This window comes from Nerophis ophidion, linkage group LG04, assembly GCF_033978795.1.
Source record: "Nerophis ophidion isolate RoL-2023_Sa linkage group LG04, RoL_Noph_v1.0, whole genome shotgun sequence".
Taxonomy (NCBI): Eukaryota; Metazoa; Chordata; class Actinopteri; order Syngnathiformes; family Syngnathidae; genus Nerophis; species Nerophis ophidion.
Genome location: NC_084614.1, coordinates 20,664,317 through 20,691,274, shown reverse-complemented (window position 1 = coordinate 20,691,274; position 26,958 = coordinate 20,664,317). Strand labels below are relative to the sequence as shown.

Here is a 26,958-nt window from a genome sequence, read left to right as displayed (position 1 = left end):
TCTAAACCGAGGTACGAACCGAACCGAAATGTTTGTGCACCGTTACACCCCTACACCCAACTGTTCCCAATTAGCCTGCACACCTGTTGGATGTTCCATATAAGTGTTTGATGAGCATTCCTCAACTTAATCAGTATTCATTGCCACCTTTCCCAACTTCTTTATCACGTGTTGCTGGCATCAAATTCTAATATGTATTTGCCAAAAAAAAAAAAGTTTATCAGTTTGAACATCAAATATGTTGTCTTTGTAGCATATTCAACTGAATATGGGTTGAAAATGATTTGCAAATCATTGTATCCGTTTATATTTTCATCTAACACAATTTCCCAACTCATATGGAAACAGGGTTTGTAGTACACGGTGCACCTAATATATGGAAAGATATTTTTTCTTCTAAAATGTAGTGGGTCGGCTTATATAGTCCAAAAATATGGTACATTACCCAAAAGGCTTAGCACTGTCGACCAGAACCAGAAGTAGCTCTGAGCTGCACAGGGGGCGACAATTGTGCCGTTTTAGCATTGTGAGTTGATATATTGTTACATGCTGTTGTCCCTGCTTAGGCTGCACAAGAAACAAGCATATGTTTTGATTAAACAATTAACATGCGCATTTAAGCACCTCTTAGAGACAAATTCAAAGGGCTAAAATGATGCTAATTGGCCAACATATGCAGGAAGTCGTGCCTAATTTGCGTGGTATTGGTTGACTTTGAGTCATTTGGCCCAATCGCGACATCCTGGAGGGACTGATCACTAACTTAATGTTGACTGACCAGTTTGGTCATTTCTCTGGTTAAAACATTGGTTCTGTTGAGGATGTGTTGTGCAATACTTGTTAATAAAACGACCCTAACCGTTTCTCATGGAGAAATTAACCACCCAACTATAATTACAGCATTTGCAGTAATTTCACAATAAGTTAATCACATTGGTGTAATATATTACATTAGAAACTGCCCTCTGTATAACACACAATATTGCTTTTCTGAAAGTGTATATTTTTTGTAAAGGCAGCATTGTTTTCTACTGGATTTGTGCAAGTGTCCCCAATAAAACCTAAAAAAAAAAACCTGATTGCTATGTTTGATTCATGGCAAAACAACCTTTTCAAAGGCAGGCGGAGGGTTTTTTCCTCTGCAGAGATTAGACAGAGCCCACACAGCGTTCCTGGTCATGGTCAGTCTTGTGGATTTAGTCAGGAGCCTGCAATAGCAAAGACGAGCAACTGTTGTATGAAATGTATCAGACACAAAAGAGTATGTTGTTGTTCTCTTACATTAATAGAGGTGGAAGGATGTTACAGTTGAGCACATAATCCCTGCACACAGCACTGTCCCCTGCTATATTGCCCAGCGCCCAAACAGCCTGAAGGACAAAATAGCACATACCCGTAAAAAAAAATAAAAATATTTGGGGTCATATAGCTATGGAGGCAAAATACAACATCCCAGTCTTACCTGCTCCTGCACATCCTCAAAGTCAGAATTAAGTAGCTCTATGAAAATGGGCACAGCTCCAGCTTCAATGACAGTCTTGGTCTGCATGGGGGTGCCTGAAGCGATGTTGGTGAGAGCCCAGGCAGCTTCAAACTGCACACGCATGTCACACCAAGAGCAATAACATGCATCCGTTAGGCTTATCTCACTTCTTTTATCAGCACTCTTAGTTCATGCTCACCTGTAGCGTACAGTTGTCCTTCCTCTTTAGGAACTCCACAAACCTCTGAACTACTCCAGCTGTGTTTATAACTTCATTAATAGGAGGGTTGGGCTCTGGAAGGAACACAAAGGAAATGGGTAAACCTTTTTTTATACCTCTAATGTTGGCTAATATGAACAACATGATACCTTTAGAGAGAAGCTTCCTAAACTTTTGTGTCGTGGCGAGCTGAAATTCCGGGTCCTCTGAGAAAAGCATTTCGACCATGTCTCTGGTGATAACACCTTCCTGCAACACACGTGCACACTGCTTGAGCACTACAACCTCCACTTTAGGGCTAAACGATTGTGGCAAAAATAATAACCACAATTGTTTTTAAATTACAATTGTAATCACAAATAATAACACGATTATTCATTATTTTAAAACCTGTGTATTTATTGTACGACTAAAACTCAACTTTAAATATTATTTAAAACAACAAAGGGATGTATATTAGTAAGGAATAAACAAGTACAAAAATAAAATAATAATAGTACATTTAAAGGAGCCATATGTAATAATTTCATGTCGAGCAATCATTAAATGGCCTTGATATTTCAAAAGGCAAAATTTAATCGAATAGCTCTATAACTGAAAACAGTAGTTCAGCCGGGATATGCTCATTTCAAAATTAGATTTACAGCCCCAAAATATTGTTATTGTTTTCATTTAGATGTCCCACCCTATACCGTTTGACCAATTAGAAAGTCAGTGAGTGTGTTGCATCCAGGTTTGCAGTTATGCACCGCCCTCTTCGTCAAGGTATGACCACAGATAATGTTACTAAACATGCAGGGTTTCCCGCAGCGCTTTGTTGTTAAGGCGGCCGCCTAAACAACAAAGAGCCACCGCCTAAATTAAAGTCTTAACAAGCTGCTCAGCTTAGTTCTGCCTCTGTCAGTATATCTCTGCAGCACCCAATATTGTCCCACCCACAGAACCATCTGATTGGCTACACGCGCGGTGACAGCCAATCAGCAGTGCGTATTCAGAGCGCATGTCGTCAGTGCTCCTTCGATGGATTGAGCAGAAAGGTGAGCATAAGGCAGAGGACTCTTCCCAAATCATAATAAACGCTTCTAAGTCAACTACTAGTAACATCACTATGAGCCTGTGGACGTTCTAGAAACATAAGCCGTAGCTCAGCTCGCTCACAGTCCTTGAGGTGAAGGCTAAATAGCTTTTGGCGTAACGTTAGCTCACTGTGGGGTGTGTGTGACATGCGTGTGTGTGTGTGTGTGTGTGTTACAGACAGCAAAGCCCTGTCTGTTAAATGAAGAGTTTCCTGAAGCTGTCTCTGATAGTTGATATAATAATGTAACTGCATCATAAAGCCTACATGAACTCCATGGTGTTCAGGGATGAATAGTCTCTCCTATTGCTATTGTACTATTTTCTCAGCTATAGTTACATTAATCATTAGTAATGTAGCGGCCTAGTTTTGAATGGCAGGGTCCCTGCTATCACACGTTCATAAAATATAACATTTACATAATAAAAATCAACTACAGGCTTCCCAAATGCTGCAATAAATTAAGCATGAGTTGAGCATATGTCAGCATGTAGCCCCACTTTTAACTCTTTTTCAAACGCTTATTGCAAACGCTTACTTACAGTAAGTAATTATTTTGACTTATTAAGTCAATATTTTGTCATTATTTTGACTTAATAAATTAATAAGTTGTAATAATGACGTATTTAGTATCTCAGGTAACTAAGACTGTTTTGTTCTTAGCTTACGGAAAAAATATCGAGATATATATCGTATATCACCATTTAGCAAATGGAGCGGAGAACACAACCAAAAGTTTTAGGCTTCTTCATGCGACAAGGCCTACTTCACCGCAGTCTGTAGTCTATTGCCCCCCAGGCTGTGGTGGCAACGACGAGGTGAAGACGTGATGGCGACAGGCCGAGATACACCCACCCACCCCCTTCCCCGGTCCCCACCCCCTATTGAGACACCACCTTAATTAACACATTTTTTGGGGGGAACACTGACATGTCAGATCTTAGTAAACCTAAAAGACGTCGTTACAATTCTCTACTTATTCTTGACAAAGACAGGAACAAAACAAGGAATTGTATCAGGGATGCCTTTGAAAGATGAAGACAATTGAAGGTGGAGAAGATTTTTTTTTATCCGATGCCAAACGTGCTCATTTCTTCCTTGATAGCTAAGTCAGGTATTAAAGTTCTTATTACTTGTAATAAATGGAAATGGACATTTCGTATGTAAACTATATTGTCCAATACAGTCTACGATCTTGTCTAACAAAGCTTGTATGTTCGCGCAACGAATGCTTAGTGTGCTGGTGCTTCGCTCCTCGTGTAATGCTTGGCATGCAAGCCCAGTGAGGACACATCGACATACATGCTAACGGGGGGAATATATCCCTGAACTGACAGGACAAACTATATTTTCGACAAATAAAACTTATGTGGATGTGGGTAGTGTCAGGGCCTATTTCGTTCTCAATATGCTGACACGCTGAGGAAATGGGTTCCAACATCCAACTGTCATCATGGCAATGTAAAACATGGAGACAGCCAAATCACATGATAAAATAATTCCTCATTTGTGTAGCCTATAGGCATACCTTGGTAAAATGTATTCTCTTTAGTTTTGGGCATACATGATTAGGCTGCTAAGCATGCTCTACTTATTCTCTCCAGTATAACAATTGCTACCATTGATTGTAGTTTGTTTTAGTCTTTGTTTTCTGATAGTACTGACAATAAACATATACTTGTCATTTGTTGTGATATTGTTTGCAGGCATGACGTACTTTTTCCTGAAAATAGCCTAATTTCTGTGTAAAATGTGTTGGTTGGAGATTTGATATTGACAAAACGCTTGTCTATTCAGCTATTGTGGTCGCAGCACCTCAACCTCTCGTAAGAGGCAGTGGAAGTTTGAGGTTCTTTGTAGTAGCCCAGTTGATGGAGCTGGATTCGGCTGCATATCCGGCAACCTCACTCAGGGACAGAGGGAGGGGACTACAGAATTTTGACCATGATTGCAGTACCATTTTCTGGCCACATTATTATTATGGCACCTTTAAATAACAGTAACAATATGAAAAAAAATGTCTGTTTAAAATTTTTTTTTTTATTCAAATTTTTCACCTTTTACACTTATTTTACCACCATAATGTGTGCTTTTTGTGTCATTAGTACATTTTCAAACAAAATGCTTGTTAATAAATGCAAAAATCCTCACATTTAATGATTGATGCAATACATATTTGGACAATTTTGACCAGTATTTTAAGTCAAAGCTTAATAATTGTGTACATGTATCAATGTGTGCTTTAAGTATATTATGCTCTTGTAAGGTACTTTTTCGAAACCTTTATTCTGTTAGCGCTGTTGGACCGGATGTTGTGCACAGCAACATCTGAAAGGGAAAGTGTGCAGTTGTTCTGAGTTTGACGTGTCAAGACAAATCTAGGCAGTGTTAAAAAAAGTTGTGACTGATGTCCTGTTTCTACAATACTCTTACATTGTTGATGTCGTTCACAACAACACAGGCAAATGACATGTGTTGTTGGTGTATGGATCGTTCTCGCAAGCTTTAATTTTGTAGTTTAGTCACTGTTTCAAGTGGTCGTCTCCACATTGTGTAGTTCAGGATGAGGTGGTTGAGTGTTTCCAGGGATGAATAAGCGCTACCGGGCACATTATTAACTGAAACAAATGTTCTTTCTCCTCACAATGACAGCATTTCCCTCACAGTAATGTCTATTTCCCTGATATTCTGCGTTTAATAGCGGATTTTGTTTTATTGGTCAATTCTGTGATTCTCGGAATGCGGAAGTCATATGGTCTTACTTTTCTTGTTGAGTTTAGTGATAATTGATTAGACATACTAGTGCCGTGTCAAATAAAAAGTAACAACCATGGTGAGATCCTGAACTTTGAGCAGACGTGGTCTTTTTTCCCCACTCATATGTATACTCATCCATTTCACTATTACAAGCTCAGGGATGTGCACGCACATTGCGTGGCCCATTAAAGGCCTACTGAAATGAGATTTTCTTATTTAAACGGGGATAGCAGGTCCATTCTATGTGTCATACTTGATAATTTCGCGATATTGCCATATTTTTGCTGAAAGGATTTAGTAGAGAACATCGACGATAAAGTTCGCAACTTTAGGTCGCTAATAAAAAAGCCTTGCCGTTACCGGAAGTAGCAGACGATGTGCGCGTGACGTCACTGGTTGTAGGGCTCCTCACATCCTCACATTGTTTATAAATGTGAGCCTCCAGCAGCAAGAGCTATTCCGACCGAGAAAGCGACAATTTCCTCATTAATTTGAGCGAGGATGAAAGATTTGTGGATGAAGATATTGAGAGTAAAGGACCAGAAAAAAAAAAAAAAGTAAAAAATAAAAAGTAAAAAGGTGATCGCAGATGTTATTACACACATTTACAATGATAATTCTGGAAAATCCCTTATCTACTCGTTGTGTTAGTGAGATTAAATAGTACCTAAAGTCGGAGGGGTGTGGCCACGGGTACGTGTGTCGACCCAGTGTCTCTGAGGCAAGTCACGCTGCTGGAAGCTACGCTGATGTCGCCGGTAAGAGCAAACTTATTACCACAATTTTCTCACCAAAAACTGCTGGTTGACAGTTGGTCGGGATCCATGTTCGCTTGACCGCTCTGATCCATAGTAAAGCTTCGCCTTCAGGAATTTTAAACAAGGAAACACCGTGTGTTTGTGTGGCTAAAGGCTAAAAGCTCCCACTTCCATCTTTCTACTTTGACTTCTCCATTATTAATTGAACAAATTGCAAAAGATTCAGCAACACAAATGTCCAGAATACTGTTTGATTATGCGATTAAAGCAGACTACTTGTAGCTTGGATCGGGCTGGAAAATAATGTCCGCTACAACCCCAGATGTCGAACGCATGCGTGATTATACCGCAACGTTTTCAACACGACACCGCGGGAAATTTAAAATTGCAATTTAGTAAACTAAAAAGGCCGTATTGGCATGTTTTGTAATGTTAATATTTCATCACTGATATATAAACTATTAGATTGTGTGGTCGGTAGTAGTGGGTTTCAATAGGCCTTTGATTAATTTTTTCTCAATTATGAAAATGTTAAGATTGTGAGAAGCCAAAATAGAAATCGATAAAAAATGTGTCCAGCCCTACTACTTCACGTAAAATAAGGTTTCATTTTGTATTGTTCCCATTTCATAATTTCCTCCCATTGGCAGTAACAGAATCTGAATGTATCCATTCCAGGGTCAACCTTGAGGCAATAGGTCCACGTGGCATTTATGTATGAAGAAATAATCATTGACAAAGGTCATCTTATTTTTGCATTTTTAAAAGTTAGCCATTGTTATGTAAACCGTATAACCAATAAAACCCCTATTGTAAAAGTAACATCATCTATAGACACTGTGTCAACATTTAATGTTAAACCATTTTAAAAAAATTACAATCTGACATATATTCTGATTGTTTTATTAATGTCAATTATTTTGTGAGCTTTAGTTTTGTTTGTGATTTCAAAACTCTACAAGTTTTTGATTTCAGTGTTTTATACAATGTATTCATGAATAATCAATTTGCTCTTTAAATAAGAAAATATTAATAAACAGATTAATTAATTCAATGGGTTCTTTTTTGTTCTTTATTGTGATGCCTTTATTCCACAAAAAAGGCATCACATAATTATTTCTTATTCTAAAATATTGTGGGATTAGATGACTAATTGTTTGTAACTTTAGAGACGCTTTTCTAATTATATTTAAAATGTCGATCCAATTCTGAATTCTATGACCTTTTGATGTGATGGTTTGAGATTCTGACAACCTTAGGCAAAAAAAAAAAATCACAATTTCACTGTATGGTATTATAGTTACAGCCTCATAATGTAATATTTTAAAATGATCAAAAGGAAGACAAAAAAAAAACTTAAATAGAAAGTAATTTTAAGCAATAATAGATAGAACATAATGGAAGAGGAGTATATACATTTAAAACAGCTATAACAAACTGTCCTATATAATATAGTGAGAGTAATAAAACAATTATGTTCTTAATGGAGTCTACAGTTGCAAAAATGGCAACACAAGTGTAAATATGTTTATATTTTCTTTGTAAAAAATTTGCAATTTAATGCAATCATGCGGTAGTTTAAGAAAAATGATTGATAAAAAAACACTTTAGGCAGATATAAAAAAATAAATAAAAGTAGGTATGTAGCTTAAAACTGAACATGTTTTATAAACTTGCTCATGATTTATCCAGGAGAGTGAGTTGGAGTTGTTGAAGTACGTATTTATTAGAAGACTTTGAATTCAGTTCACGGCAAATATGACATCATATACAGTCGTGGTCAAAAGTTTACATACACTTGTAAAGGACATTATGTCAAGGCTGTCTTGATTTTCCAATCATTTCTACAGCTCTCATTGTTTTGTGATAGAGTGACTGGGAACGGCGTGGCGCAGTTGGGAGAGTGGCTGCGCCAGCAACCTGAGGGTTCTTGGTTCAATCCCCACCTACTACCAACCTCGTCACATCCGTTGTGTCCTCGAACAAGACACTTCACCCTTACTCCTGATGGGTCGTGGTTAGGGCGTTGCATGACGGCTACCGCCATCAGTGTGTGAATGTGTGTGTGAATGAATAAATGTGGAAATAGTGTCAAAGCGCTTGGAGTACCTTGAAGGTAGAAAAGTGCTAAACAAGTATAACCCATTTACCATTGGAGCACATACTCGTTTGTCACAAAAAACATTCATGAAGTTTGGTTCTTTTATTAATTTATTATGAGTCTACTGAAAATGTGACCTGGGTCAAAAGTATGCATAAAGCAATGTTAATATTTGGTTACATGTCCCTTGGCAAGTTTCACTGCAATAAGGTGCTTTTGGTAGCCATCCACAAGCTTCTGGTTAAATTTTTGACCACTCCTTTTGACAAAATTGGTGCAGCTCAGCTAAATTTGTTTCTTTTCTAACATGGACTTGTTTCTTCAGCATTGTTCACACGTTTAAGTCAGGACTTTGGGAAGGCCATTCTAAAACCTTAAGTCTAGCCGGATTTAGCCATTCCTTCACCACTTTTGACCTGTGTTTGGGGTCATTGTCCTGTTGGAACACCCAACTGCGCCCAAGACCCATCCTCCGGGCTGATGATTTTAGGTTGTCCTGAAGAATTTGGAGGTAATCCTCCTTTTTCCTTGTCCCATTTACTCTCTGTAAAACACCAGTTCCATTGGCAGCAAATAATGGTTTTGGTGTTCCTGGGATTAAAGGCCTCACCTTTTCTCCTCCAAACATATTGCTGGGTATTGTGGCCTAACAGCTCAATTTTTGTTTCATCTGACCACAGAACTTTGAACAAATCAACTTTGGTGATAATGATTCTGCCATGAAGGCAAGAATTGCTGACATAGAAGTGGCTTAACATTGTGAAGGTACGTTAGCTGCTATGGAGGACAAGACATTGCATTGATAGATGGATAGCACTTTATTGATTCCTTAAGGAGAGTTCCCTCAGGAAAATGAAAGAGAATGCATTGGTTCGCTTGTCGCTACAAAATTTGCTAGACACAACTACAATGTGTCATCAACATGCAATCGTCGGCTAAATTTATATCATTTATATTACGCTACCCTATACCACGGAATACCTTAAAGCCGTGAGTAGTTTTGTTTCTAATCCCAAATCACATGAGAGAGAACGACAAGTGAACCTGTTGCTGTGAGGCATAAACACGCAAAATGTGACACTCACAGTTGCTGGTAAATTGATGAGCGAGTCAACAAGGGGGCTCTCCAACATGGCCTCCTCTTCAGTGAGGACGTCCACGTTCCTCCTTTTGAAGAGCTGTGGACAAAAAGGAGATGGCTCTCTTCACATTTTTTTTTTTTTACACAATGAGGTTAAAGATATGTTAAGATTAGCCATACCTGCTGCTCTCGTTTTTGCTTCCTGAGTTGGATGACCTCATCCTCTCGCCTGCGCCGCATCTCCTCGGGGTTGAGCGCCTTGTTCTTGTAGCGGTTCATCCGGGACGTATCCTTGGCCGGACTGGCTGACGGCTCTGTTGGAGCACGTGGAGAATGCATTCATTTTGGGAAAGAGAAGTGCGCGAATGAGGAAGAACACTATCCAATTGCAGGATATCAGGATCCTTATAAAAAAAAAAAACTAAATATAAAAACGAGTAACGATGAGTGGACAACATGGCCTAAAAATACACACACGCGCACGCACACACGCAAGCACGCACACGCACAATTCAGCAGAACAAAGGTCAGTTGAGTTAAAAGGCAGAGTTTGCATAAACGAGTGCCCACGCAAAAGACAAAATTGACCATTCTCAGCATTTGTGCAGCCATGCCACCGTAGCAGGGAGTTGGGCAGACCTGTGTGTTGTTGCCCAGGGCAACGAGGGAGCGACTCAACAGTGAGTTCTGCAGCCAGCAGCATAATGGTGCCAGACCTCAGAGTCAGAGGGCTTTAACCACAACACCAAGGTTATCTGAGGTTAAATGTCAGAACAACTGTTCCCACTGAGATCATACTGTGCTTTCGGGGCATTATCGCTATTTAAAAAGCTTAGGGATCGTTAAAATTCACTCATACTGGACAAACCGCAATTACCTTGCCAAAAACTGCTGTAAAAGCTTCATACATATGTCCTCATGTATATGACCTACCATTATAAAATGGGTTTCTTACATATATGTAAGACATTTAGTTTTTAACCCATTAAAAGCCAGTATAATTATATAACTATGCTTACTTAAACTGAATCAAACAAATAATTTCCATAAAATACATTAAGAAGTTTACTTTTTTTTTTTTTTTTAGAGACTATGATAAGTCAATGGTCAGCAAATGAGGTGGAGAAAATAATCGATTTTTAGATGCATTGCAATTCGGACATGAACGATTATAGAATCGATTAGCAATCGATAATTGATTTATTTATTATAAATAAAGTAAAGCAGATAGTTCTAAAATTTGGTTGACTGCAACGTGTCACCTCACCGAGAGATCCGACCAGCTCCTTTACTGTCAAAATGTGTCCAGTTTTGCACACATTTACATTACTTTAATAAATGAATTCATTTAACTGTCTCTTATTTCAAATGATTTGTTTTTTGTTTGTTGCAAGTGATAAACGTTTATTCAGTGAAACGAAAATAAATGTAAAACTGAATTAGGGCTGGGCGATACATCGAAATACACGATATATCGCGGGCTTGTCTCTGTGCGATATAGAAAATGACTATATCGTAATGTTCGAGTATACGTTCTCACGCGGTTGCTTTTAGCTGCGGGCATTACACTACAGGCTGTTCTCACTCTTTCCTGTCTCTCCTTCTCACAGACAAGCAGGCGCACAAACTTACACACGTCAAATACTGTCAAGTCATACGTCACATGCCTATACGCTCTCGCCCAGCAGAGAGGTAGCAGACAGGGTAACATTAGCTGTGATGCTAACGTGGCCGTTACGAGTAGTAATACGAGAGAAAGAAGGTGCGGATCTGGTAACAAATGAAGAAATTAATTCCCGAAAAAAACAGCAGGGGGTCCATTGTCTGCCGGTGGTTTGGCTTCAAGTGGGAATATGTCGAATAGACAACCGTAATTTGTCAAGTGAGGGGCAAAAGGGACAGCGTGGCGCAGTGGAGGAGTGGCCGTGGGCAACCCGAGGGTCCCTGGTTCAATCCCCACCTAGTATCAACCTCGTTGTGTCCTGAGCCAGACACTTCACCCTTGCTCCTGATGGGCAGCTCCCGCCATCAGTGTGTGAATGTGTGTGTGTTTAGTCGTGACTGTAGCCTTATTTAAGGGAACATAGAGCAGTGGTTCTCAAATGGCGGTACGCGTACCCCTGGGGGTTCTTGAAGGTCTGCCAAGGGGTACGTGGCATTTAAAAAAAATATTCTAAAAAAAAGCAACAATTCAAAAATATTTCTTAAATATATTTATTGAATAATACTTCAACAAAATATGAATATAAGTTCATAAACTGTGAAAAGAAAAGCAACAAAGCAATATACAGTGTTGACAGCTAGATTTTTTTGTGGACATGTTCCATAAATATTGATGTTAAAGATTTAATTTTTTGTGAAGAAATGTTTAGAATTAAGTTTATGAATCAAGATGTATCTCTATTACAATCCCCAAAGAGGGCACTTTAAGTTGATGATTACTTCTACGTGTAGAAATCTTTATTTATAATTGAATCACTTGTTTATTTTTCAACAAGTTTTTAGTTATTTTCATATCTTTTTTTTTTTTTAAATAGTTCAAGAAAGACCACTACAAATGAGCAATATTTTGCACTGGTATACAATTTAATAAATCAGAAACTGATGACATAGTACTGTATTTTACTTCTTTATCTCTTTTTTTTCAACCAAAAATGCTTTGCTCTGATTAGGGGGTACTTGAGTAAAAAAATGTTCACAGTGGGTACATAACTGAAAAAAGGTGGAGAACCACTGACAGAGGAAAACTATGTTTTCACAAAGTGTTAAAATGATATAACCTGGCATATTTCACCTATATTCATTCAACACAGCCAACATGGTTTGAAAAAAACCTGCACCAAAAAGCAGGGTTAAATAAAGAGGATTTACACCAGGGGTCTCAAACACGCGGCCCGCGGGCTGTAATTTTGCGACCCGCACCTTAATATGAAAATTTAATGTTGGTGCGGCCCGCGAGCTTTATATGAATGGCGCTTTACATCGTCATACTTGTATTCCCACAATTTTTCCGGGAGACTCTCAATTTTCAGTGCCCCCCCCAGGGGTATTCATTCTCTCGAAAATATCACCCTAACAACAATATTAAGGGGCCCTAGTGGAGGCAGTGCCTTTAGCATCCTCTACAACCTGTGCAAACAGCGTGCCAGCCCAGCCACAACTCTTCTGGGCTACAATATACACGCCTGCCCCCTATTGTAGCCCGGAAGAGTTAGGGCTGCATTGGACTCTGGGTATTTGTTCTGTTGTGTTTATGTTGTGTTACGGTGCAGATGTTCTCCCAAAATGTGTTTGTCAATCTTGTTTGGTGTGGGTTCACAGTGTGGCGCATATTTGTAACATTGTTAAAGTTGTTTATACGGCCTCCCTCGGTGTGACCTGTATGGCTGTTGATCAAGTATGTCTTGCAGTCACCACCGTGGGTCTGCAGAAGCCTCATTCAAAATGTGACTGTTTGTATGGTGGAAAAGCGGATGAGATGGCAGGTTGTAGAGGAGTGTTTTTCAACCACTGTGCCGTGAGATACAGTCTGCTTTGCCGTGGGAGATTATCTAATTTCACCTATTTGGGTTAAAAAATATTTTTTGCAAACTAGTAATTATAGTCTGCAAATGATGTGTTGTTGTTGACTGTCGGTGCTGTCTCGAGCTCGGCAGAGCAACCATGTAATACTTTTCCATATCAGTAGGTGGTAGCTAATTGCTCTGTAGTTATCAGAAACAGCGAGAGGCAGAGTGCAGGTAAAAAGGTGTCTAATGCTTAAACCAAAAATAAACAAAAGGTGAATGCTCCTAAGAAAAGGCATTGAAGCTTAGGGAAGGCTATGCAGAACGAAACTAAAACTGAATTGGCTACAAAGTAAACAAAAACAGAATGCTGGATGACAGCAAAGACTTACTGTAGAGCAAAGACGGCATCCACAAAGTACATCCGAACATTACAATCAACAATGTCCCCACAAAGAATGATAAAAACAACTGAAATATTCTTGGTTGTTAAAATAAAATTGATGCGGAAAATATCGCTCAAATGAAAGACATGAAGCTGCTACAGGAAAATACCAAAAAAAGAGGAATAGCCACCAAAATAGAAGCGCAAGACAAGAAGTAAAACCTACACACAGGAAAACAGCAAACAAGTCCAAATAAGTCAGGGTGTGATGTGACAGGTGGTGACAATAAACATACTTTGAGACAAGCGCTATAGCGATGCATGCTTGGTTATGCTTTAAAGTCATATCCAACAATTGCGACAACGACTTTTTACTGTCAACTGAGTTTTGTCTTTTAATAATTTCTGCTGGTGGTGTGCCTCCGCATTTATTCAACGTAAAAAATGTGTCTTGGCTCAAAAAAGGTTGAAAAACACTGTTGCAGAGGACGCTGAAGGCAGTGCCATCACGGCACGCCCTTAATGTTGTTGTCCGGGTGAAAACAGGGAGAATGGTTGCACTGGGAGATTAACGGGAGGGGCACTGATATTCGGGTGTTACCCAATAAGATCGCGAGAGTTGGCAAGTATGTTGCTAGGGCGAGAAAGCCATTTAAAGAAGGTGAATTCATTAAAGGCCTACTGAAACCCACTACTACCCACCACGCAGTCTGATAGTTCATATATCAATGATGAAATATTAACATTGCAACACATGCCAATACAGCCTTTTTAGTTTACTAAATTGCAATTTTAAATTTCCCGGGAGTTTTGTCTTGAAAACGTCATGTAATGATGACGTGTACGCAAGACGTCACAGATTTTTAGGAAATATGAGCGCTGCGCACACACACAGCTAAAAGTCGTCTGCTTTAACGGCATAATTACACAGTATTTTGGACATCTGTGTAGCGGAATCTTTTGCAATTTGTTCAATTAATATTGGAGAAGTCACAGTAGAAAGATGGAGTTGGGAAGCTTTAGCCTCTAGCCGCACAAACACACGGTGATTCCTTGTTTAAAATTCCAGGAGGTGAAACTTTACTATGGATCAGAGCGCGGTCAAGCCAACATGGATCCCTACCAAATGTCAACCAGCAGGTTTCGGTGAGAAAATTGTGGTTAAAAAGTCGCTTCTTACCGGAGAAAAGCTGAGCTTGTACCGTCCATAGCTGCCGTCGACTCCCTTGAGACATTGGCGTCAAGACACCCGTGGACACACCCCTCCGACTATCAGGTAATATTAAACTCACTAAAACACTAGCAACACAATAGAAAGATAAGGGATTTCCCAGAATTATCCTAGTAGATGTGTTTAAAAACATCAGAATCCGTCCCAATACAATCACGTTTTTTTTTTCTAGTCCGTCGCTATCAATATCCTCAAACACGAATCTTTCATCCTCGCTTAAATTAATGGGGAAATTGTCGTTTTCTCGGTCCGAATAGCACTTTTTGTTGGAGGCTCTCATTAAAATCAATGTGAATATGTGAGGAGCCCCCACACATGTGACGTCATCGTCTGTGACTTCCGGTAGAGGCAGGGCTTTTCTCTTAACACAGAAAATTGCAAACTTTATCGTGGATGTTCTCTACTAAATCCTTTCAGCAAAAATATGGCAATATCGCGAAATGATCAAGAATGACACATAGAATGGACCTGCTATCCCCGTTTGAAAAAGAAAATCTCATTTCAGTAGGCCTTTAAAAAGTGCATGTTAGATTTTTTAAAGAAAACTTTCCTTGCGGCCCAGCCTCACCCAGTTTTTGCATCCTGTGGCCCCCCAGGGAAATGGACTTTGAGACTCCTGATTTACACAAACAAGTGGCTTGAGTTATTCTGTCACAGCAGGGGTCGGGAACCTTTTTAGCTGAGAGAGCCATGGAAGCCAAATATTGTAAAATGTATTTCCGTGAGAGCCATATTATATTTCTTAACACTGAATACAACTAAATGTGTGCATTTTTAAGTAAGACCACCATTTTTAGTGGATAGTAAGTCTCCTATTCTTTTTAATAACATTGGTATTCTGAAGCTAACCAAGAATAAATCAAATAATTCTAACCATTAATGCGTCCCTCCCGTACCCCGAAGGACAGCTGGGATTGGTAAAAGCACCCGCAATCTTGAACAGGTGCGGTAGAAAACAGATGGATGGATTAAAATGCATGAGAATGTTTTATATTGTGAACATTATTTTTAACACTGTCATTTCCAGCGCAGTGTTAATTTTGACAGCAAAATTTGATTTAGTTTTAGTCATAGTCTTTTGACTAAAATGTAATTTAGTTTTAGTCCTAATTTAGTTATTTAAAATGTTTTAGTTTTAGTCTAGTTTTAGTTGACAAAATATCATAAGATTATAGTCGACCAAAACTACAGTAGATTTAGTCGACTAAAGGGTAATATGTAAACTTTCCCTTCAATTTCTGAAAGTCAAAGCAAAACAGCGGAAAAATCACAGATACAAGTCGTATTTTGATGAAAATCATGTCTCAAATTTAGTATTTCACGAGTAAGCCGTGTAATAAACGGGATAACGTCGAGTGAGTTGTATGTTGTGGAAAAAATGCTTACCTGTGTGTGGATTTCGGGGTGATTCGACTGTAAATGTCGCTTCAAGTTTGTTGTGTTTTTCCCCGTAATCCTCGCGCTGCATTTCTTACACTGCGTCTTGTTATCTTTGAAGTCAAATATAAAATTTCCCCATATGTCCTCATGTTGTCTTCTGCAGCGCATTCCCGGGTCAGTCTCAAACGCAAACTACGTTTACGTAACTTCCTTACCACCTCGCTCTGATTGGTTCTCTTCAACTCCTCCCGCCTCTTCGAAACGAAATGAGTTCCGATTGGATGTCGTCTCTGGCAGACATTTGTCTCGTTTTTATTCGTTGACGAATATGTCAATACACCTCGTCATCGTCTTAGTCCACTTAAATAATTTTTTATTTAGTTATTGTCTCGTTTTAGTCAGAAAAAAAAGGTCGTTGACGATAACTATGACGAAAATTTTTCGTCAACAAAATTAACACTGTTCCAGCGTAATTATTAATTACTTATCATGGTAAGCAATGTCAGCTAAGATTTATCTGAGAGCCAGATGCAGTCATCAAAAGAGCCGAATCTGGCTCGCGAGCCATAGGTTCCCTACCCCTGTGTCACAGCAAATTGTGTATTGCTATACGTGCAATATTATTACACACTATAGCCACATGAACGCGGTGGTTTGACAAGCCTCATGTCAAAAACTGCTACACTCGCTTAACGTTGACAGTCTTGATAAATCACCAACTATATTAGCGTTAGCATTATATAGCTAAGCTAATCAACAGTAACCAAGGGTGCTAGCATACCGTCAGCTAAGTTACAGTGTGAATGAATCCTCGTAAACTGTATAATCATGACAAAAAAGTTAACATTAAACGTGTTAAATACAGATTATGTGTTATTCGAAATAAACACATCCAAGCCATCAAAGGGACCACTGGTGGAGGTAAATGACAATTTCATAAGCACTACAGCAATGAGTTAGCATACAGCGCCGAGCGTGCGTCTACATTCAGACGCAACGACACAACTTACCCATCGTGCGCTCTGTTGTTGAGGTGTATGGTGCGGTCTAGAAAAATATAAATCAAGTTTTAAATCCTTTTCCCTCGCTTTATGGTGAATAATTTTGCTCTGGTAAGTTCGGCAATATGTCTGCCGGAGGCGGAAACCCTATATAATGACCACTTCCTGCCAGCAGGGGACACACCACATCCACAAACGGCCACATTATTTCTTGCTTATTTATTGTTTTTTTTTTTTTACAATGAATATTATCAATCATAGGGAAGCATATTGTATGGATTTAATAATTTATTCACTGTTTTGTAGGTCTGGCGTTGTAAAAAAGCAACATACGCCACCAGTCGACGGCACCACGAAATCACGCGAGACTTTCCCTTCACCCACGTCTATAAAATCACTCAGTGGTGACACTGCCATCTGCTGGTCATTTTAGATAACTCCCATTTTCACACTATCTTATAACTCAACCTACACACAAATTGTCCATCCATCCATCCATTTCCTACCGCTTATTCCCTTTTGGGGTAGCAAGGGGCACTGGCGCCTATCTCAGCTACAATCGGGCAGAAGGCGGTGTACACCCTGGACAAGTCGCCACCTCATCGCAGGGCCAACACAGATAGACAGACAACATTCACACTCACATTCACACACTAGGACCAATTTAGAATTGCCAATCAACCTATCACCAGGTGCAACATTTTTCAAAATAAATAATACCACTCACAGAAAGCATATTTTCTGGATTTAAAAATGTAGTCACAGGTTTGGCGCTTCACACTCAGCTGCGAACCGATCCAGTGAGAGAGCTGGAATGAGAATCAGCACCTCCCAGTCCGAGTCCATGGTTCTCGCCCGGAAAAGGGTGGAGTGCCATCTCCGGGTTGGGGAGGAGACCATGCCCCAAGTGGAGGAGTTCAAGTACCTAGGAGTCTTGTTCACGAGTGGGGGAAAAGTGGATCGTGAGATCGACAGGCGGATCGGTGCGGCGTCTTCAGTAATGCGGACATTGTACTGATACGTTGTGGTGAAGAAGGAGCTGAGCCGGAGGGCAAAGCTCTCAATTTACCGGTCGATCTACGTTCTCATCCTCACCTATGGTCATGAGCTTTGGGTCATGACCGAAAGGATAAGATCACGGGTACAAGCGGCCGAAATGAGTTTCCTCCGCCGTATCCCTTATAGATAGGGTGAGAAGCTCTGCCATCCGGGAGGAACTCAAAGTAAAGCCACTGCTACTCCACATTGAGAGGAGCCAGATGAGGTGGTTCGGGCATCTGGTCAGGATGCCACCCGAACGCCTCCCGAGGGAGGTGTTTAGGGCACGTCCAACCGGTAGAAGGCCACGGGGAGACCCAGGACACGTTGGGAAGACTATGTCTCCCGGCTGGCCTGGGAACACCTCGGGATCCCCGGGAAGAGCTAGACGAAGTGGCTGGGGAGAGGGAAGTCTGGAGCTTCCCTGCTTAGGCCCCCGCGACCCGACCTCGGATAAGCGGAAGAAGATGGATGGATGGATGGAGGTTCGGCGCTGTAAAAAAAGCAACATACGCTTTGGTGCCTTATTCACAAGGTCGGCCGACGAAATCACGCGAGACTTTACCTTCGCATAAAACACTCAGTGGTGACACTGCCATCTGCAGGTCGTTTTAGAGAACTTCCCATTTTCACACTCCATCCATCCATCCATTTTCTACCCTGGACAAGTCTCTACCTCATCGCAGAGCACACACAGATACACAGACAACACTCACACTCACATTCACACACTAGGGCCAATTAGTGTTGCCAATCAACCTATCCCCAGGTGCATGTCTTTGGAGGTGGGAGGAAGCCGGAGTACCCGGAGGGAACCCACGCATTCACGGGGAGGACATGCAAACTCCACACAGAAAGATCCCAAGCCCGGGATTGAACCCTGACTACATTTTCACACTGTTATTATACATATACATTATATTTTCAAAAATTATCAATAAAAAGAGTACAAAAAAATTACAAACATACAAAATAGTTGATATTTTTTAAGTTAAAAAATCAATCAGTTAAATACTTCCATTTTTAATGAATTAAACTGAGTATGTGGCGACTTGTCCAGGGTGTACCCCGCCTTCCGCCCGATTGTAGCTGAGATAGGCGCCAGCGCCCCCCGCGACCCCACAAGGGAATAAGCGGTAGAAATGGATGGATGGATGTATATACCGTATTTCCTTGAATTGCCGCAGGTCATATAGTATGCGTCTGCCTTGAATTACTGCCGGGTCAAACTCGCTTCCCAAAATAATTAGCGCATGCTTACTATTACTGCCTGGTCAAACTCGTGACGTCACGAGTGACACTTCCCCTGTCATCATTTTCAAAATGGAGGAGGCTGATTTCAATACCGGTAATTTGAAATCGCATAAAGGGAAGAAGATTAAGAGCTATTCAGTAGGATTTAAGGTCCAAGCTTACATCACACTCAAATTTTTACTGCATACCTTTGGTAAGTGCCGGAGTGAGAAGAAGTTTTAAAATAATTAGCGCATGCTTACTTTTACCGTATGCCTTTGGTAAGCGCAGGAGTGAGAAGTGGTTTTAAATTAATTAGCGCCCCGGCGGCAATTCAAGAAAATACGGTATATTAAAACGTCAATAATTTATTTAAAATGTAAACACATAATCAAAAGTTCCATTTATTTATTTAATTCATAGCGTACTAAATACTAGAAATTAATTAAAGCGGACCATGATGCTTTAAGTGGGACACAGAGGTTGGCTGCAGTTGGTAAACATTTAAATAGATCACGCATTCAAAGATGAAAACTCCCTTGGCTAAAACCGAGTCCCACCCTGGCCATGACAGTGAGTTTCACAGACGGGACATTGCGCTGTGATGCTGTTGCTAATGTTTACCCTTCACATGTTTATGTGGGTTTCTATGCAGGGAAGTTTTTTTCAGCCTCCCTTGGAGAGAAGTGTGCTGAATTTTGGACTCCCGGAGAAAAGCTGGACAATAAAGGCAAAACAAGAAAAGATGGTGGTATAAGCACTTAAAAGCCTACTGAAATGCGATATTCTTATCCAAACGGGGATAGCAGGTCCATTCTATGTGTCATACTTGATCATTTCGCGATATTGCCATATTTTTGCTGAAAGGATTTAGTAGAGAACATCCACGATAAAGTTTGCAACTTTTGGTGCTAAGAGAAAAGCCCTGCCTCTACCAAAAGTCGCAGACGATGACGTCACATGTCGATGGCTCCTCATATATTCACATTGATTTTAATGGGAGCCTCCAAAAAAAACAGCTATTCGGACCGAGAAAAACGACAATTTCCCCGTTAATTTGAGCGAGGATGCAAGATTCGTGTTTGAGGATATTGATAGCAACGAACTAGAAAAAAAAAAAAAAAAAAAAAAACGCGATCGCAATCGAATTGCATTGACACAGATTCATATGTTTTTAGAGACATTTACTAGGATAATTCTGAAAAAATCCCTTATCTTTCTATTGTGTTGCTAGTGTTTTAGTGAGTTTAACAGTACCTGATAGTCGGAAGTGTACGTCCATGGCCGGGTGTTGACGCGCAGTCTCTGAGGGAAGTCGACGCCAGCTGCACAAGCTCAGCTAATATCCAGTAAGAAGCGACTTTTTAACCACAATTTTCTCACCGAAACCTGCTGGTTGATATTCGGTTGGGATCCATGTCCGCTCTGATCCATAGTAAAGTTTCACCTCCGTGAATTTTAAACAAGGAATCACCATGTGTTCGTGTGGCTAAGGGCTAAAGCTTCCCAACTCCATCTTTCTACTTTGACTTCTCCAATACTAATTGAACAAATTGCAAAAGATTCAGCAACACAGATCTCCAAAATACTGTGTATTTATGCCGTTAAAGCAGACGACTTTTAGCTGTGTGTGTGTGTGTGCAGCGCTCATATTCTAGAGATGCGCGGTTTGTGGTCTCATCCGCGGAGTCCACGGATAAACCGCGGGTCGGGCAGGTGACATGACGAAAATATAGATTTTAGATTGATTCGGGCGGGTGGCGGTTGAACCATTCGGAAACATTTAATATACATTTTTCAGGGATTGGCAAGTTTAACCACTTAGAGAGCCATTTTGACCCGTGTCTCGAAGTAAAAAAGATATTAGGAGCCGTAAACATTCTCGCGAATATCTGCTGTGAAGCCTTTGCCTTTGACACCTTCTACAACATGTACAAACTGCTTGCCAGTCCAGCAAAATGTTGTGTTTGGCTTCCGCTGACACACGTTCACGACTGCAAGGCATACTGCGCCTACCTGGTGCTCGTGGGGTGTATAATATAGTCAGGAATAGTCATGGATGCAAAGGATTCTGGGTATTTGTTGTGTTGTGTTTATGTTGTGTTACTGTGAGGATGTTCTCCTGAAATGTGTTTGTCATTCTTGTTTGGTGTGGCTTCACTGTGTGGCGCATATTAGTAAGAGTGTTAAAATTGTTTATATCACAACCATCAGTGTACTCTGTGTCACCCAGTATCCCTTTCAATCTTGTACGTGTGTCTGATTAAGCTGCATACAACATGTTGCTGGACTGGAAAGCAGTTTGTACATGTTGTAGAAGGATTCAAAGGTAATGGCTTCACAGCATGCCCTTATTCTCGTTATCTGGATGAGCACCAGCAAATATCAGCGAGAATGATTGCGGTTCCCATTGTCTTCTTTACTCTGTGAAACGGGTCGAAATAGCTCTTTGCGTGGTAAAGACTGCCAACCCCTAAAATATAAAAACGGGCGGGTGGTTGCGGTTTCGATAAAATGTTGCTTCAGGTGGATGGCGGGTGGATGACGACTTTAGTGATGCGGTTGCGGATGATATAATTGCCTATCCGCGCATCTCTATCATATTCATAACAGCCCGTGACGTCACGCGTACACGTCATCATTACGTGACGTTTTCAAGAAAAAAGTCCCGGGAAATTTAAAATTGCAATTTAGTAAACTAAAAAGGCCGTATTGGCTTGTGTTGCAATGTTAATATTTCATCATTGATATATAAACTATCAGACTGCGTGGTGGGTAGTAGTGGGTTTCAGTAGGCCTTTAAAACTCAACAACATGATAACCAATGGAATGGCTCCACTCTTGTTTCGTCTGTATATCTCCAGTCATGACTCCCTTGTGGTTTTAACAAATCAAACATTATAAGTTAGTGTAGCACATGTGTGGTTAATTTGCTTGTAAATTGCTGTTCTTTATGGCTATGCAGCATTGTCCTGGACATAACATAGGGCCCAATGGGGGTGGCTCATATGTGAGATTTGCCTGAAACAGACGATAGGGGGCAATGTTGCACAGATAAAACACCAGGGGTGTGCATAAGAAAGGGCGTGGGAGGTCAAGTGATTACAGATATTCTGTCATGATGGCAATTTCCTCAGTAGCAAAAATACTGCACGGATCCGAGTGCGGTAGTGCGGACGTGCCTAATATTTTGACCGACAAGGATTTTGGTGTGCGTGACCGTTCCAACAAATAATTATTGATAGTAAAGACGACATTGCTCGGAGGTTATTTGCTCATCCATACGGCGGGGATAATTAGCAGACATAAGGACCTCTTCCAGTACGCCTCATTAGTGACCACAGCGAAGAGTCAGCATGTTTTACATGAGCTAAAAAGCCTTATTCAGCGCATTGACCACATAGATGAGTGAACTGCCAACCAGCATCAACATAAGTAAAACAGTGCTTGACTGACTTTGAGGAAAATTGTTATTCTTTAATTGGTCTTTTTTGTAGACCATGGGTGTCAAACTCTGGCCCGCGGGCCAAACCTGGCCAGCCGTGTAATTTATTTTGGCCCTTGAGGCAATATCAATTTAGCATTAGAGCTGGCCCGCCGGTGTTATACAGCGACGGTGCCGCTATAACACCGCATTCACCCCTAATAGTCATATTTGCCAACCCTCCTAATTTTCCCAATAGACTCCCGAAGTTCAGTGCCCCTCCTGAAAATCTCCCGGGGCAACCATTCTCCCGAATTTCTACCGATTTCCACCTGGACAACTATATTGGGGGCGTGCATATAAGGCACTGCCTTTAGCGTTCTCTACAACCTGTCGTCATGTCCGCTTTTCCTCCATACTAACAGCGTGTCACATAATATTTGTGGCTTTTACACAAACACACACGCGCAAGTGAATGCAAGGCATACTTGGTCAAAAGCCATACAGGTCACACTGAGGGTGGCCGTATAAACAACTTTAGCACTGTTACAAATATGCGCCACACTGTGAACCCACACCAAACAAGAATGACAAACACATTTTGGGTGAACACCCGCACCGTAACACAACAGAACAAATACCCAGAAACCCTTGCAGCACTAACTCTTCTGGGAAACTTCCACCAAACTGACCAATAATTAACGTTTTATTCATGCATTTTCTCTTGCTACTTCAAGACTTGAATGTTTGGTTCATTCATTATAATTTTATTTTCTAATGTATTATTAGCCCATGGAAAAAAATTGATATTTACCTCAGAAGATTGCAAATAGAAAAAAAGACATAACATTTTTATTTAAATTTTATTTGATATGCCATTGATATTATTTTAATTATTATTATTATTATTTGAAACTGGATTTTCCATGTCACTAAAGTTATATAAGCCTTGCTTGTTCAATATTTAATGCAAAACTTGTTTGGGTCCCTATTAAAAGGTTAATTTGTTCAACCTTGGCCCGCGGCTTTGTTCCGTTTAAAATTTTGGCCCACTCTGTATTTGAGTTTGACACCCCTGTTGTAGACACTAAGTAAACAGCAGTTCTGTTGGTTGAATCAGGCAGTTTGCTGTATTGCTTCAGGATACAATCAATCAACTGATTTTTCTGCACTAAACTCGCATATTATGAGGCTACAGAGTGCAAAGATATACTCTGCATGTCCGTACACAAGGATACGGACCCCTCTGTGTACCAAGACGAGATAGACCTATTTATTAGGTGGTGGGATACCAAACATCTTATTCTAAATGTGACCAAGACACAGGAAATAGTTATGGATCCGAGGAATGTGACTGACCATGAGCCAGTGGTCATCAAATATCAGGAAATCACCCAGGTATTCTCAAATAAATATTTAGGGGTTCATATTGATAATCTTCTCTGCTGGAAGACACATATTGACGAACTGTGCAATGGACCGCAACAAAGGCTATATTTTTTGCGAAGATTAAAGGCCTACTGAAATGCGATTTTCTTATTTAAACGAGGACAGCAGGTCCATCCTATGTGTCATTCTTGATCATTTCGCGATATTGCCATATTTTTGCTGAAAGGATTGAGTAGAGAACATCCACGATAAAGTTCGCAACTTTCGGTGTTAAGAGAAAAGCCCTGCCTCTACCGGAAGTCGCAGACGATGACGTCACAAGTGTGGGGGTTCCTCACATATTCACATTATTTTTAATGGGAGCCTCCAATGAAAAGTGTTATTCGGACCGAGAAAACTACAATTTCCCCATTAATTTGAGCGAGGATGAAAGATTCGTGTTTGAGCATATTGATAGCGACGGACCAGAATAAAAAAATGTTGAAAAAAAAACGCGATTGCATTGGGACGGATTCTGATGTTTTTAGAGACATTTACCAGTATAATTCTGGGAAATCCCTTATCTTTCTATTGTGTTGCAAGTGTTTTTGTGAGGACTCTTCTTCGGCATGGTAATGCCGCTGTTGTTTTCCCGAGGATGCGTCGAAGCAGAACACAGCAAAGGTAAGATATAAAGGTATTTATTAAATAATAAAAGGCTAGGAACAAAAACACTGGTGTAAAGAGTAAAGGCAAACAAAAGACGCTAGCGTGAAAGCGAGGATAAACACAAGGAAAACTAAAACTTGGCACAAGGACACAAAAAGGTAAACAAAAACATTCAGCGTGAAAGCTGGAATATAAAGTGGCTTAGCGTAAGAGCTAGCGAGAATATACATACGACGTGGGCAAATTAGGATCCGAGAATGAATAACGAAAAGGGGCGAGTTTAAATAAGGGATGTGATTAGAAGAAAATAGGTGTGCGTAGATAAAAAGTGGCAGGTGAACTAATGAGCTACCATGGTGACAGACTAAACAGGAAATAAAAACGTCAAACAGGGTGATACAAAAATGGAACAATAAAGCATAATATGGAAAGATCGGAGTACGGATCTTAACAGTTTTAGTGAGTTAAATAGTACCTGATAGTCGGAAGTGTACGTCCACGGCCGGGTGTTGACGCCAATGTCTCAGGGGAGTCGACGGCACCTTCATGGTCGGCACAAGCTCAGCTTTTCTCCGGTAAAAAGTGACTTTTTAACCACAATTTTCTCACCGAAACCTGCTGGTTGACATTTGGTAGGGATCCATGTTGCCTTGACCACAGTCTGATCTATAGGAAAGTTTCACCTCCAGAAATTTTAAACAAGGAATCACCGTGTGTTTGTGTGGCTAAAGGCTAAAGCTTCCCAACTCCATCTTTCTACTGTGACTTCTCCAATATTAATTGAACAAATTGCAAAAGATTCAGCAACACAGATGTCCAAAATACTGTGTAATTATGCCGTTAAAGCAGACGACTTTTAGCTATGTGTGTGCGCAGCGCTCATATTTCCTTAAAACCCGCGACGTCTTGCGTACACGTCATCATTACACGACGTTTTCAAGACGAAACTCCCAGGAAATTTAAAATTGCAATTTAGTAAACTAAAAAGGCCGTATTGGCATGTGTTGCAATGTTAATATTTCATCATTGATATATAAACTATCAGACTGCGTGGTGGGTAGTAGTGGGTTTCAGTAGGCCTTTAAGATTGTATGGCGTAAGCAGCCACATCATGATGATTTTCTACCGTGCCATTGTAGAGAGCATCATTATATATGGGATCACCTCATGGTTTGGCAACCTAACCCTTAAGCTAAAAAGCAAACTGGCCGGCATGCATAAAACGGCAATGAAAATCGTGAGGAGGAAAGAATATGAGCCTATACAGAGCATCTAAGAGCAGGCAGTTAGGAAAAAAGCTAAGAAAATTATTTCCAATTCACAACACCCACTCTTCCCTGAATATGGAACTCTGCCATCAGGGAGAAGACTCCGGGTCCCACTATGCAAATCTAACCGCCTTAAATTATCATTTGTCCCAGCCTCCATTAAAGGCCTACTGAAATTAGATTTTCTTATTTAACCGAGGATAGCAGGTCTATTCTGTGTGTCATACCTGATCATTTCGCGGTATTGCCATATTTTTGCTGAAAGGATTTAGTAGAGAACATCCACGATAATGTTCGTAACTGGAGAAAAGCCGTGCCTCTACCGGAATTCGCAGACGATGACGTCACATGTTGATGGCTCCTAATATATTCACATTGATTTTAATGGGAGCCTCCAACAAAAACAGCTATTCGGACCGAGAAAACGACAATTTCCCCGTTAATTTCAGTGAGGATGAAAGATTTGTGTTTGAGGATATTGATAGCGACGGACTAGAAAAAAACAAAACGCGATTGCAATCGCGTTGCATTGAGACGGATTCATATGTTTTTAGAGACATTTACAAGGATAATTCTGGGAAATCCCTTATCTTTCTATTGTGTTGCTAGTGTTTTAGTGAGTTTAATATTACCTGATAGTCGGAGGTGTACGTCCACGGCCGGGTATTGACGCGCAGTGTCTCGGGGAAGTCGACGGCAGCTGTACGGGAGGCGCAAGCTCAGCTGATATCAGGTAAGAGGCGACTTTTTAGCCACAATTTTCTCACCGAAACCTGCTGGTTGACAAGTGGTCGTGATCCATATCCGCTGTGATCCATAGTAAAGTTTCAACTCCGTGAATTTTAAACAAGGAATCACCCTGTGTTTGTGTGGCTAAAAGCTAAAGCTTCCCAACTCCAACTTTCTACTGTGACTTCTCCAATATTAATTGAACAAATTGCAAAAGATTCAGCAACACAGATGTCCAAAATACTGTGTAA

General features: G+C 40.4%; 1 protein-coding gene across 1 annotated transcript in view; it reads right to left on the bottom strand.

Annotated features, from left to right (window-relative positions):
* kpna6 (karyopherin alpha 6 (importin alpha 7)) overlaps positions 1-17,142 on the bottom strand; it is a 28,324-nt gene extending 11,182 nt beyond the window's left edge. Inside the window, exons 1-8 of the mRNA XM_061897379.1 lie at positions 16,988-17,142; positions 9,656-9,789; positions 9,480-9,572; positions 1,853-1,952; positions 1,683-1,777; positions 1,463-1,594; positions 1,282-1,370; positions 1,109-1,208 (exon numbers count right to left, since the gene is read on the bottom strand). Coding sequence (XP_061753363.1) covers positions 1,109-1,208; positions 1,282-1,370; positions 1,463-1,594; positions 1,683-1,777; positions 1,853-1,952; positions 9,480-9,572; positions 9,656-9,789; positions 16,988-16,991 — 747 coding nt within the window. The 5' untranslated portion in view covers positions 16,992-17,142. The remainder of the gene's footprint in view (positions 1-1,108; positions 1,209-1,281; positions 1,371-1,462; positions 1,595-1,682; positions 1,778-1,852; positions 1,953-9,479; positions 9,573-9,655; positions 9,790-16,987) is intronic.
* Between the last annotated feature and the right edge of the window lie 9,816 nt (positions 17,143-26,958).